At 43.4% G+C, this 15,343-nt stretch overlaps 1 protein-coding gene across 1 annotated transcript in view; it reads left to right on the top strand.

The window, feature by feature from the left end:
* Window positions 1-15,343, top strand: part of SHROOM4 (shroom family member 4) — a gene marked incomplete at both ends in the record, with an annotated part of 253,060 nt that overhangs the window by 175,634 nt on the left and 62,083 nt on the right. Inside the window, one exon of the mRNA XM_080719379.1 lies at window positions 15,130-15,264. Within this exon, the coding sequence (XP_080575505.1) occupies window positions 15,130-15,264 (135 nt within the window). The remainder of the gene's footprint in view (window positions 1-15,129; window positions 15,265-15,343) is intronic.

Here is a 15,343-nt window from a genome sequence, read left to right as displayed (position 1 = left end):
TAGAACCTTCTTTACCATAAAGAATTCCATTCTTACCCCTGAAGGTGAGGCTCTCAACAACTTAATAAGACTCTTTTTCAAATAAAAATAGGAAAAAAAAACCCTCTGGGGTATAGGTCAGAGGTAGGATGCTCTTGAGTTCAATATCCAATCCCCCTCCCCGCAAAAAATAAGAAGGGCTGGGAATATAGGTGAGTGGTGGAGCACCCCTGGTTTCAATCTCCAGTAACACACACACACACACACACACACACACACACACACACACACACCTCAGTTGCATACCCCAGAGGTTCTGATTTTGAATATCTTAAGTGGGGCCCCAGTATTTTGTTTTTGACGAATTCCTAGATGTTGCTATTGTTGGTCTCTAGGACAATTTATGGAAAAACACTGTTTAGGGGGAAAGCACAGAAATTTGGAAATAAAATACTGTGCTCAAGTCTCCCATGATTGACTTTCTCTAAGCCAGAGTTTAGTCTTTTCTAAAGTAGAGTTTATGAGGATTGAATAAGATGGCATCTAGGAAAATTGCTCATGAGCAAAAATAGCATATAAAAATGTTAGCATTTAAGCTAAGCACGGTGGTGCACGCCTGTCATTCCAGTACTTGGGAGTCTGAGATGCGAGGATCGCAGGTTCAAGGCCAGTCTCCCCAACTTAGGGAAACCCTCAGCAATTTAGCCAGATTCTATTTCAAAATGGGCCTGAGGGTGCAGCTCAGAGAGAGAATGCCCCTGAGTTCAATCCCCAGCACCACACACACACACACACACACACACACACACACACACAATTGGCAGTTAGATGGCTTTACAAATAGAACTTGCTGCCACCTCCCACTGAATTTTCATGTACTTTGTTTCCTCTCCACCCAATTGTGTCCCACCAAGTCCATCAAACAACTGGCAAGAAATTAAAGCCAAGAAGACTCTGAACACCATTTTCTTCAACCCATTGGGTATGATCTGGATGCTGACCTTGACTTGATGTTTCTTTTCCTCAAACTTTCTCCTTGTTCTTCTAGCCTGGTCTCCTCTCACAGCAGTTCCTGGTGATGATATTGGATTGAAAAATACTGCTTGGTGGGGGCTGGGGTGTAGTTCAGTGAAAATTCAAATGCTTTGCATAGACAAGGCTCTGGGTTCCATCCCCAGCACTACACTAATACACACACACACACACACACACACACACACACACACACACACATATATATATATATACATATATACATACATAGACATATATATGTATATATGTATGTTTTTTGAGTGGAGCTGGTATATTAATTAGTATTTTTTGTACAGGGGATTAAACCCAGGGGCATTCTACCTCTGAGCTATACCCCCAGCCCTTCCTTATTTATTTATCTGTCTATTTGGTACTAAGGATTGAACCCAGGTGCATTCTACCTCTAAGCTACACCCCTACCTCATAATTTTTTTTGTTTGTTTAGAAAGAGTCTCACTAGGCTGCTGAAAGTCTCACTACTTGCTGAGGCTGTTCTTGAACCTGTGATTCTTCTGTCTCATCCCCTCAAGTACTTGTATTATAGGTGTGTGCCACATATGCCAAGCACTTTCTATTTTTTATTTTGAAACAGTCTCACTACGTTGATGAGGGTCTTTCTAAACTGCTGAAGCTGACCTTGAACCTGAGATCCTCCTGAATACTGGGATTACAAGTGTGTGCCACTGTGCCCAGTGTTAGAAGTCTTCAAAAGTGTCATTTTAGTGTGAGACTCTTAGTCCTTCATATAGATGTACAATACTTCACCTATCTTCTTAAATTTGGGGCAGTTAAGACATTCCTAATTTTACCATTACATATTGCCATGCATTGGATGACACTTCATGTACATAAATCAGTGTGTACATCTCTAATGGCTTTTAAGGATAGAATCCTAGGAGTCAAAAGACTGAAAAGACTGACCTCAAACAGTAGGAGCATTTTTTAAAACAAATATTCTTCACTTCTTATAAAACTCAGTATTTCAAGTGTGTAATTCACTGGTTTGTGTGTATCCACAAGGTTATGAGATCATTACCACTGTCTAATTCCAAACAAAATATTGAACACTTCATGAGTTTGCCTGTCATCCTACTGGAGGGGCCATACTAATCTCTGTAGTGTTCCAATTTAGTGAATGTCAGGCAAGCGAGCAGAGAAGCAACATTTTTCATTTCCTGATAACATATGGGAAAATTCCCTCTAGCTAGTATACTTCCATTTCCATTCCCACTCAGCAATTTATAAGAATGCCCATTTGCCTGCAACCTTACTAACACTTATTTGAAAATACTATACAAGCTGGTGTGGTAGCGTAGACCAATAATCCGAGTAGGCTGAGACAGAACAATGACAGGTTCGAGGCTAATCTCAGCAACTTAGTGAGAACCTCTGCAATTTAATGAGACCCTGTTTCGAAATTTTTTTTAAAAAATGGCTGGTGGTGTAGCTCAGAGTAGAATGCCTTGGGTTCAAGGCCCAGTAAAAACAACAAAAACCCATAATGCCAATATAATTATAAACGACATTTTATGGTTTGGTCTCTTTTCTTCCTCTCCCATCTGAAATAGAGCTGTTCGTAGAGATCTGTCATTGATTCTCTTTTCTTTGCATAAACTCACTGTGGCAATCACATCCATTATAAGAACTTCACCTGCCTCCTCTGTCGACAGTCATGTCCATACCTGTTCTAACCTCTTTCTAGTACTACAGTCTAGCTGCTCACTGGGCATGCTGACCCCCACAATTTCCTGGCATAATGACCTCATATCTGAAATCAAACTCCTGTTTGTTGAAGCCCACATCTTCACTTGACTTTCCTATAGGTTAGTTATATCTCCTCTATATCTAATTAGTAGTCCAACCCTGTTGATTCTTTCTCCATCCCACCATTATTACTCTCATTGGACCTTTATTTCAGTTACACTAGTCTACTAACATCTCTGTGCTTTCATTATTTATCTACATAATATATCCTACACGTGGCTATAATAATAACAACCTGCATGGTTTGCATCAAGTTAGTCTCCTACCCTTGAATCTCCAAGGACTGTCTCCTGTAAAAGCCAGTGGTTTACCCCAACAATAAAGCCTCAAGACTTGCCTATTTTCTCTTTCTTTCTTTCTTTCTTTGTTTCTTTCTTTCTTTCCATTCTTTCCTTTCTCTTCTTTCTTTCTTTCTCTTCTTTCTTTCTTTCTCCTCTTCCTTTTTTCCTTCCTTCCTTCCTTCTTCCCTCTCTCTTTTAATTCTTCTCTGTCTCTGTCTCTGTCTCTCTCTCTCTCCTCTTTCTCTCATTTTTTGTGGTTTTGGTTATTGAACCCAGAGACTTTCTACCTCCAAGCTATACCCCCAGTCCTATTTTATTTTTTCTTCATTTTTTAAAACAGGATCTCACTAGGTTGCTGAGAGTCATGCTAAGTTGCAGAGGGCCTCACTAAGTTGCCAAGGCTGACTTCAAAGCTGTGATCCTCCTGTCTCAGCCTTCCAAGTAATGAGATTACAGGTGTGCACCACTGTGTCCAACTGGGCTTGAGTATGCTCTTGAGTCATTCTAATCTTACTTTCCACGTGCCTTAAAGAAATGGTATGTTCTTTCTTCAGTGTATTCCTGTCTTTCTTACTTCTATTCATGTAAAGCCAGCAGGACCTCTTTGTTAGTCTTCACCAGTGGAAACTGCACCGAGTCTTCCAAAGTTCAGCTATGTACTGAACTCCTTTGGCTAGCATTTCCTTTCTGGTACTCCTGATATTCTCTCCTGGTTAGTGGTTATCTTGGTCCTTTTCAAATTCTCTGCTCCATTATACTCCAAATTCCTTGAGCACAGGGTTGTATCTTTTTTTTTTCATTTTGATGTGTTCTATATTATATCTCAGGGCACTTTAAATATAGATAGATGCTCCATAAATGCTTGGATAAAAGAATGGTGATGACTGCCAACATTTTTATTTAATTTTAGAGCTACTAATGACTCAGTTTCGGGAATGAATACTGCTCTAAGAAGGGACAGATGCCAGATGACCCAAGTGTCACAGTTTATTCTTTTCCCCTCACTTTCCGCATTCATCTGCTAACATACACTGTCAATTCTATCTCTTCAAAATATTCCTAATTAAACTTATATTCCCAGTGCCTCCTTCTACTTCCCTATAACATACCACCAGTCTCTCTTACCTAAATGAGCCCCCCCTTACTTTTGGTACTGAGTACTGAACCCAGGTGTGTGTGTGTGTGTGTGTGTGTGTGTGTGTGTGTGTGTGTGTGTGTTGGCTCTGAGATATACCCCAGCCCCATTTCATTTTTAAATCTGAAGCAGGGTCTTGCTAAGTTGCTGAGATCTTCACTAGGTTGCTGAGGCTGACCTCGAACCTCCAACCTTCAGTCCTCTGGTCTCAGCCTTCCAAGTACTAGTATTACAGGTATGCACCACCCTATCTGGTCTACATGAGCCTTTTGAACTGGTCCCTGGAATTCTATTTTTACCCTGCCTTCTAAATCTGTCAGCCAAGAACTTTACAATACTTAGATCATGTTAGTCTCCTGTTAAACAACCTCAAACAGCTTCCAATTTCACTGAGAACAAAATTTAGACTGCTTACCTCGGTCCAGGAAAACTCCATGATCTGGCCAATGTACTCCCCCAAATGCATCTTTCCTAATGTCTGCCTTGCTCGTGGTGAGCAAGCTCTGCTGGATATTTCCCTATTATTATGTCTGCTCCAAGCAGAGTGAATTGGGTCTGTTGTTTCAATCAGAGTTTTAGCCACTTTGGGCTACTGTCCCCAGGCCCCAGACTTTTGGTAGCAGAGATGACCTGAGTGGTGTAGTGGCCAGTAGTAGTACTAAGGACTTTGAGACGTGACCCTGGAATTCCATAGGACACTTGAAATGTTGTGTGTCTAAGTCTTATACCGGGTGTGAGCTGACCGAGATAAGGGGCTTAAAGGAGGAAGAAATGAAATCTTATTCATGCTGTCCTTTTCCCAAGGGATGCTATAAATATTACTGAGGGAAACCAGAGCTGGAGGCCAAACAGCCTCTGCCTTCTTTATCACTTTGGGTGTTGGTTTAGGAAATTGAGCATCATGGCAAAAGCCTTAGGGTCATCTGTTGAGTCAGATGGCACTCTGTGGACTTGATATTCTCCATATAAACTCCTCTGAAGTCTCCCTCAGCCCTCTCAAGGTGCACCCTTAGCTTTTGTAATAGATGGAGGGGGGAAAGCCTTCTTTCATTATGAAGATCTTTTTTTTTTTTTTACTTGCTCCCCTTCCTTCTAGAAGCTGCAAAATCACTCCATCCATACACTCACCTTTAGGACCATTGACATGGAGCAGTCTATGATGGGTATATGCTATCAGACTATACACAGAAATACCACCAATTGTTCCCTAGCCCACTGTGAAAGGCAATTACAAGTATTGTCTTTTTGAACCACTCACCATTTTAGTGCCTGAAATTTGCAACGTTCTCACAATTCATCTGTATGGTTACTTCCGATCTTCTTTGGAAAAAGAGGGAGGCAGCCCCATTTATTTACTTAATCAATCATTCATTCATTCATTCATTCATTCATTCATGGTACTGGGGTTGAACCTAGAAGCTGCAAAAGATGAGGCTGAGACAGGAGGATTTCAGGTTCCAGACAAGCCTTAGCAACTTAGAGAGATCCTGTTTCAAAATAAAGCATAAAATAGGGCTGGGGGGGTCTAGTTCAGAGGTAGAATGCCCCAGGGTTCAATCTTGCACATATAAAAAATGCATTGGTCCTAGCCAGACATATTTATTTCTCCCCACTCAGAAAATCAGCCTTCCTGACTGACTATCCTTTCTAATTATAGACACAACCATCCGGGAAAGCTATAATCTGGGTCATCTGAGAGATAGATACTTTCTGAAGAAGGGCAATTTAAGACCCAGTTCAACCTCCCTACCAACTTTCCCCTCTCGTCTGAACACCCAGATCAAGTTTGTCTGCGCAAATCTGCTGGATCTTCATCTCTACCTTACACCTCTGACTATAAAGAAATGCAGGGCAGGAAATAAGAAAGGGACTATGTAGGGTGGAAATAATCTCTATTCTCTCTCCCCGCCCAGCATTTGGAGGGTCTTTACTTCCACCCCAACATTCTTTTCCTTTTTTATCTTCTACCCTTTTTATAGCCAGAGGTGGAGATGTGGAACCAGCAGATTTTCACAGATGAACTCGATCTGGGTGTTCAGAGGAGAGGGGAAGGTTGGTAGGGAAGTGGAAATTGGTCTTAGATTCCTTCTCCAGAAAGTATCCATCTTTCAAATGACCCAGATTATAGCTTTCCCGGACAAAAGGAAAGCCATTGACCTGAAAGTTCTCCACACACACACACACACACACACACACACACACACACCTTCCCTCCTTGATTGTGTCTATAATAAGAAAGGATCCAGTTGGGCATGGTGGTGTACACCTATAAGTCTAGTATTTGGGAGGGTAAGATGGGAGGATCACAGGTTCAAAACCAGCCTCAACAACTTAGACTCTCAGCAACCTAAGGAGACCCTATATCAAACCAAAAAATAAAAAGTGCTTGAAGGTATAGCTTGGAGGCAGAACCTGTGGACTCAAGAGTGTACACACACACACACTCACTAAAAGGAATCTGTGGATCACCACTGGGCCATAAGATCCTTCAGTCCGCAATGGGGTGAGGGTTTGTCTGTGGAGCTGTGTCCCTCCATGATGACCATGCAGCTTTTCCCCTTTTCTGTCAGATAAACAAGCCAGGCATTGTTCTGTGCCCCCTGCTTGTCTGTGGGCTCCCCTTCCTGACAGGCAGCCAGAATGAGCTTGGGTTCCTTTATGTGGGGCAGGTGGAATGTGCTGCTGGGAGTGGGGGCTGGAATAGCTACAGAAAGTAAACAGAGCTAATCAAGGACACTCTTTTGTGCTTGTCCTTATCAAAAAAGAGGAAAGGGCTTTTAAAAGAGGAAAGGGCTCACACTCAACCATAGCCCAGACCTTATGCTAAGTACAGCCCCAAGCATCAGGTGTCACATTTTCTTCTTGACCCCTGTTGGGCAGGACCCTGGTTCTCTATTTGATTGTCCTCTCCCACCAAATGTCTTCTGAGAATTCAAAGTCCACTAGTGCTGTCAGAAGATATTGGGGTGATAGCCAGGAAGGGCAGATAGAGATTGACTCCTAGAATTGTTCCACCTCTCTCCTGTAAGCTAGTCTTTGCAAGGACTCTTCTGGGAGTCAACTTGTGACTGATCTGCCACTTCTGCCCTCATGCCAAGTTCTTGTTCTCTGAGTACTTGGAAAAGAAGCAGTCATCTTTTTGTTCTGAACTACACTCCCAGGCCTTTTTATTTTTTATTTGGAGACAGGGTCTCTCTATGTTGCTGAGGCTGTCCTTGAACCTGTGATCCTCCTGCCTCGGGCTCCGAAGTACTTGGATTACAGTACTTGGATTACCACTCTGAGCTGCAAACATCTTTATCTTGTCCCCAAGCCTAAGAGGTTGTATTTAATCATGCCATCTGGAACTCAGCACTGCTAAGTGACTTCCCTCTCCAGGCCAGATCCCAAGCAGGACAAAACGCTGCTCCCATGAACAAGCTTGTACCTCTAGTCGTCATTCCTTTGGCCTTCCCTGGCCACCAACAGGGTCAGACTGCTATCCTGCTAGTTGCTCTTTACTCTGTAGGGATGTGAGGCGCAGCCAGCCTCACCAGGCAAGCGCTCACAAGGGTCTGGTTACTGAGTGGAAGGAGGAAGATGCTTGGTAACCAGAAGCTTTGGGAAGGCTGAGCACCTAGGCATGAGTGCTGACATGAACAGAGACTACTTATTCTGGTGCTTTTTGAACTAAGGTTTATTACCCAGTATATATATTTATCACAGAAGCACCAGCAGTTGGGCCCCATCCTAGACCTGCTGAATCATGATCTGGTGTGCGTGTGTGTATGTGTGTATGTGTGTGTGTGTGTGTGTGTGTGTGTGTTTGTGTACATATATATATATATACACATACATACATATATGTATATACAAAATTATATATTATTATTATTATTATTATTATTATTATTATTATTATTTTGGTGGTACTGGGGTTCCTGGAAGCCCTTCTACCTCTGGGCTACACTCCCAGACCTATTTTTATATATTTTTATTTAGAAACAGGGTCTCCTAAGCCAGCGCGCGTGGCTGGCTTCAAACCTGCGCGATCCTCCTGTCTCTGCCTCCCAAGCGCGGGGATTACAAGCGTGCGCCACCACGCCCAGCCTCAAAATTATATATTATATGAAATATATATTGGGTACATATACACATGTATATGTATATACACAATTATATATTATATAAAATATTAAATATTGTATAAAATATTAAATATTGTATAAAATATTAAATATTGTATAAAATATTATATATAGCATGTGGGGGGTACTGGGGATTGAACCCAGAGGTGCTCTATTACTGGACTTCATTCCCAGATATTTATACTGTGTGTGTGTATGTTTGCGTCTGCGTGTGTGTGTGTGTGTGTGTGTGTGTGTGTGTGTGTGTTTTACTGGTGACTGAACTCTGGAGTATTTTACCTCTGAGCCATACTACCAGCCCTTTTTAGTTTTTGTTTTGAAACAGTGTCTTACTTAGTTTCTGAGGCGTTCAATACATTGGTTAGGCTATCCTGGAATCTGCACTTCTCCTGTCTCAGCCTCTCAAATACTAGGATTACAGGTGTGTGCCACTGCACCTGGCTACTTTTTATTTTGAGGCAGAGTCTCAATAAGTTGCTGAGGCTGGCCTTGAATTTCTGATCCTCCTGCCTCAACCTCCCCAGTAGCCAGGATCACAGTCATGATCATGGTACCAGCAGAATCTGTATTTTAACAAGATTCCCAGGTGATCCACATGCCCATAAAAATTTGACAAGTACTCTCCTAGAGTACTAGGTTTGGCTTGGAGCCTTCTCTTGACTAGTCTTTTCTCTTTCATCTCTGTTTGTATTGAATACATCTATTTTCTTGCTACCAACAGTCCTTTGCCATTGTTATTTTTGGTAGACAATAGTATTTATAACAGATACCATTTACTGAGTGTTGCATGCCAAGCATTTTTTACAGGTGAGGAAATTGAGGTCTTGTGTCATGCCCAAGGCCAAAAAGCTGGAACTGAGGCTCTGAGCCGGATCCAGATGCCCCCACAAACCCACAAACTTTCCTCCATATGGTACTCCCATACAGTTGATAAAAGTCAACCCATACTTCCCTAGGAGGCCCACAGGGAACAGAGAGGAGAAGGGACCTCTGGACATGATTTCCCCAGAGAGGAAAGAGCCTAGCATACTTTTCGTCCAGGGGGAGCTTGCATAAGCCCTCTCAGGGGCCAGAAATTACTGGAATTAGGGCCAGAGGCTAAGGGAAATGGGGGAAGGGATCAGATGTATTATGAAGGGAAATACCCTAACTCTAAATCCCTGAGAGAAATTACATTCTGGTGACTGAGTCTGGGCTTAGGGGGTACAACAAACCTATTTAGGATTCGTGTGAGTTCTGGCTAGTGTACTGGTCGATGAGAATATCATTTGGAGCCCCAGAGTTGGAGTCTACGACAACTACATCATGGTATGCTATAGCTGGAAGGGTCACCTGTGATGATCAAGTTTAATGCTTTATTTTTTGGAGAGGAAACAGAAGCCCAGAGAAAGAGTGTGAGTTGCCAATTGTCAAAGGAAATTCAGGGCAGATCCAGGGACACTGACCCCACGTACCACTCTCCCAGCCTTGCTAGTGGGCACCTTTTCTGGAGTTGAAGTCTCTGATATACAATTGAGGTTTCCTTGGATCTGCCCAGGTGCCCCTGAGAAGCACAAGGCCTGTAAATACAGCAGCCCAAGCATGTTTGTGCATCTTCACATCTCAGCAGGACCATCACTTTGTAAAAGCTCTAAGTCACTTGCTCCTGGCTTTATATAAGAGCAGCTGTAGTTCCACTTCTCTGGACCTGAAGGCTGCTGGACCTGGCTGATCTGAGCTTTCCTTTTCTCTGGCCTTAAGGACCTGCGGAGATGGTTGGGTGGGGTTGACTCAGTCCAGGAAGCTCAGGAATTCTTTTAAGTGTATGTGTCTGGGATATTTTTCTCTCTCACTTACGTGTATTTTGAAAAATTCTTTTTAGACACCCGCTTTATCTTTCCCAAACATCGTTTCCTTACTCCTTTCCTGAGTTCTAGCAGTGGCTGGGGCCCAGCTTCCTTATTGGCCTCTGAGCCATGGAAGGGGGTGGGTCAGGGCTCAGAGGAGGTGGGAGTTGGGAAAGGGGGGCTGTTTAGGCTGCTGGAGCTGACTTTCATCCTTCTCTTTGCCACTAGGGCACTGGCGAGTTCCTGGAGCTGTGTCTTCGCTCCTATCTAGCTCTTGACCCGGCTTTCAGTCCCTAGGGCTGTGGCCACATCGAAGCTCAAGCAGACTGATGGCTGTACCTCACCTTCAGTGCCACTCTTTTCTGTTCTTGGCACTGGGACCTGACTGTGCCTGAGCTCCTTGGATCACACTCAGGATCTCGGTCTTAACTGGAAGGAAGATGGGTCCCAGTTAAGACTGGATGGGTTGCTGATGAGGATCTGAGGTAATTGGATACCTCCCTCTCTCCTAAGCCATCTCTGTACCCTGGGCAACTTCCATGGTAGGTATGGCCAGTAGTTGTGACTGGCAAGGCTGCTGCCCTTCTTTCACCTCTTCGTTTCTTTCTTCAATGTCCTTTGCTTTTTGCTTCCTAAGAAATGTATTTGAGAGTAATGAATGATAAAGTGTGTGTTGCTCATTCATGCTTGAGCCAGACTTAGGAGAAAGTATGCACAGGGGTCATTGCCCACATTTAGGTCTGGGTTGTATGGTTGGTGGATAGAATTTTCTTATGTTTCTGCTTATTACTCACTGCTCCCCTTCTCCACTGCCTAAGGAGGGGATAGTTTTAAGATTAGAACTATAAAGACTTCCCTCATCTAACTGCTTTTTTGGGGGGTAATGGTTGTGGCAAGCCTCAAATAGAGGCTGAGACAGAGTCCTTTGAGGAGTGGTTTTGTATGTGTCTTAGAAAGAGAGAGTATCTGAGTCTTGTTACCAGCTGTGAGCTCTGGGCAAATCATTTAAGTTTTTAGCATCTGTTTTCTTCATCTGTAAAGTGAAGTTTATAGTAGCTCTTACTTGCTTTGTATAGTGTTGCATGTCTATAATCCCAGATATTTGGGAGGCTGAGACAGAAAGATCACAGGTTGGAGGCCAGCCTCAGCAACTTAGCAAGACCCTATCTTAAAATAAAAAATTAAAAGGGCTGTGGGTGTAGCTTGGTGATAGAATGGCCCTGGGTTTGATCCCCAGTACCTCAAAAATAAATACAAATTAACAGCTGTCACCACATAAGGTTTGATTGTAGATTAAAACACTGAAATGCTTAGTACCTGGCATGTCGTGTTTAGTTAATGGACCCTGCTGGTAAAGTTTATAGAATATCCATGTCAGATACTATTCCAATTGGTTTCACACGTGGGACTGCATTTAATCTAGACCATCATCCATGAAAAAGAAATGATCATCTTCCCCATCTTAGATATACAGAATCGGTAACTCAAGGAGCTGGAATGTTGTTTCATAGTAGAGCACTTACCTAGCATCCATGAGGTCCAGGCTTCCATTCCCAGTACCCACTGCCCCCTTCCATCTCCTTTGGGATTTTTTCCTGAAGAAACCCAAGCATAAGGGGCCTTTGTAAACTACCTTTCAGAGTGTGACAAGGTCGTTGCTTAACAGTGACTTGACAGTGGATGGTCAAATCCAAGTATCCTTGGTGGGATTACTCTTTAGCTACCACAAAGAATGAGTCTGAGCTAATAACTCTTAATTACAGTACCTACTATTTACTGGCCACTTCCTATGGGCCAGGCTATATCCTGGATGCTTTGAGAATACTCTAATCCCCTCAATCACCTAGCCAGGTAAGAGCTATTGTTCCCTTCCTTAGATGAAAAAATTACAGCTCAGTAGAATGTGATGGTGCATGCCTGTAATCCCAGTACTTGGGAGACTGAGATAGAAGGATTGCAAGTTCAAGGCCAGACTCAGCAATGTAGCAAGATTATGTTTAAAAATAAAATAAAATAAAAAGCCTTAGGGGTATGGCTTGGAGGTATAATGCCTCTGGGTTCAATCCCCAGCACAAGGAGAAAGAGAAAAGGAGAGAAAGAGAGAAAGAAAGAAAGAAAAAAGAGGAAGGAAGAAAGGAAGAAAAAAGAGAAAAAGAAAGGAAGGAAGGAAAGAAAACTACAGTTTATATGGTTTCAGTGACTTGCACAAAATCACATCTAAAACTTCAGAGTTGTGAATGGAACAGAACCCATATCATTCTCACTTGTTTTCTCTCCTTCCCCATTAGCTAGATTACTCAGGACAAGCTCCCTGGAGGAGATGGTACTTGAGCAGTACCTTGAAGAACAGGGAGCTTGATTGAAGGGCTGGCCAGACCTGATTCTGAGCATTTCAGTATCTTCTTTGACCTTTTATTTTATTTTATTTTATTTTTGGTGGTACTGGGGTTCCTGGAAGCCCTTCTACCTCAGGGCTACACTCCCAGACCTATTTTTACATTTTCATTTTGGAAACAGGGTCTCCTAAACCAGCGCGCGGCTGGCTTCGAACCTGCGCGATCCTCCTGTCTCCGCCTCCCAAGTGCGGGGATTACAAGCGTGCGCCACCACGCCCGGCTTCTTTGACATTTTATATTCTTTTTTTTTTTTTTTGTAGTACTGAGGATGGAACCCAGGGGCATTCAACCTCCAAGCCACACCCCCTGCCCTATTTTTATTCTTTATTTTGAAACAGGGTCTCACTGAGTTGCAAAGGGCCTCACTAAGTAGCTGAGGCTGGCTGTGAACCATGACCCTCCTGTCTCAGCCTCCGAATGCTGGGATTACAAGCTTGTGCCACCACGCTTAGCAGGTAGATATTCTTATTCCCATTTTTCCGTCTTGGAAACTGGGGTTCTGAGCAGTGAAATCACCTGTTGAATGCAACAAAAGCTAAAGAGGGGCAGAGTGGAGATTCAAACCAAGATGATTTAACTCCAGAGCCTGAAATTCAGAGTCTACTAGAAAATCCATGGCAAAGACACACAGAGTAGAAAAGGAAGTTCCATTACAGAGCAATGTGGTTGCTAAGATGGGAGCATAACCTAGCTTTCCTCTCCCCCAAATCTTAGCCACTGTCAATGACCCATGGCTCTAACCTTTGACCCTTGATGAGCAGTTCCTTGTCTGTATTTGGCCTATTATCACTCAATCCGGGTATCCCCTGCAAACCCATGCTCCCCATGACTACCTCTCTTGTTCTTAGCCTTACAATGCTGGCATCTTTTGTGGTGCCAGTGCGGGGAGGGGCATTTCCGGTGATGATGGAATCCTCCATCTTGACTCTGTCTACCACTGGCCCTGGGAGGTAGAGAGCTCATTTATCCTTCTTTGTAGCAAGGTTGGTGAAAACAGGAGCCCTTATCTTATTCAAGTGTGTACTAAGAGTGCCTAGGATAGAGCTTGCTGCAACAAATGGGAATAAATTAGCAAGTAATGCGATAAATTATCAATCTGTCCTTTATCTGTCATCTACTTATTCATCACATGTGTCTCTTATTGTGACACTCATTTCTCTGGCATCCACTTTTCTCTACTATAGATTTCTCTACAATCTTCTGCTCAGAGTTCTCTCCTCTTTGTCATTCCTTTTTCTTTCTGTCAAGTCTCCATCTCATCTCTAGCATGTGTATGGCCCTTGCACTTGCTCTCTTTCTCTCTTCTTTACCTCCTGGTATTCCCCATGCTGATGTGCTCTTTCCTCCCTCTTTTCCTCCCTCCCTTTCTCTCACCCTCCTTTCTTTCTTTCTTTCTTTCTTTCTTTCTTTCTTTCTTTCTTTCTTTTTTCCTTCCTTTCTTTCTTTTTTGGTACTGAGCATTGAACCCAGGGACATTCTACCTCTTGAGCTATATCCCGGCCCTTTTTATTTTTTTATTTTGAAACAGGGCCTTTCCAGATTGCAAAGAGTTTCTCTAAGTTGCTGAGGCTCACCTCAAACCTGTGATCCTCCTGTCTCAGCCTTCCAAACACTGGGATTCCAGGTATATGCCAACATACCCAGCCTCTTTCCCATTTTAAGTGGCATCTATTTGTGTGAAATGTGCCAGAGGACTGTGATGAGTCTTGTATGAGCCAATCAGTGCTAGAGTTGTGGCAGTAGCCTCCAGCAACAGACAGACCCACAGACTACGTCTGGGGTCTTGGCCTCAGACTTGTTTTCCTTTATTCACTCCTGACCTGCTGAGAAGCCCTGGCAAGAGCCTCCTCTGTCAGCCCAGAACTATGTCATTCACCTCTTAGTTCTATTTTTCCTTTATAGAAGTTGGACTCACTGTTGCTACTCTGCCTCCAAATTCAAGTGTTTCTATGTTCATCTTCTCCTTTGCTCTCTTATTGCCTTTACCACCCCTCATTTGTATTGGCGCTGTCTCTCTCATGAATCTGTAAGCTCCCAAGGGCAAAGGCCGTTCAGTTCATGTCTGCACTCCCAGGGCTACACTTAGATGGCATACAGTAAATATAACTGCTGGTGCTTATTGGATATATGAGGGAAAATTGGAAAATCCACAGCTCAGGGTTGGTTTGTTCAGACTTTCTCATTCAACCATTTGCCTCTTTCTATCCCAGAAAAAAAATGAGAAGATTGTCCAGGTTGATATTTTACCCTCCAAAAGAAGTGAAGGCAGGCTCACACTTCATTGGCCAGCAGCTCTCCATTATCTCATAAATATTTATTGAGCATCTACAATGTATCCAGCATTATTGTATGTACTTGGGATGCTCTCAGGAAACCCTGTGAGAATACCTTTCTGTTTCTCCAGACCCCAAAATGAAGGAGATTTGAGTAGTGGAAGCTGAGTGTGGCCACATGGAACCCCATACCAGCTCCTTGCAAGATGTTCTCTCTCACTGAAGGGAAAATGGGTGGAGGGGCGGAAGCTGCCTGGGAAGTGATTTCAGCCCTGGCTCCCTAAGCCAAGTTCCTGTCCCTTTCTCGCTGTAGGAGAAACGCCCCTGTCAGTAGGCCGCACTCATGGCATGTGGCCAAGCTGCTGGAGGGAGGCCCTGACGCAGCCGCCACCATGCATTTCCCCTCTGAAGCCTTCAGCTTGTCCTGGCATTCTGGGTGCAACTCAAGGTGAGTCTGGGCCCTGCCCTTAAGGTGGGCTGCAGGGTGGAAAACCTTGTCACACTACACTCCTTTGCTCTGGTCACTG

Source organism: Muscardinus avellanarius (genome assembly GCF_963383645.1).
Source record: "Muscardinus avellanarius genome assembly, chromosome: X".
Classification (NCBI taxonomy): domain Eukaryota; kingdom Metazoa; phylum Chordata; class Mammalia; order Rodentia; family Gliridae; genus Muscardinus; species Muscardinus avellanarius.
This window is presented reverse-complemented; position numbering and strand designations above follow the sequence as displayed.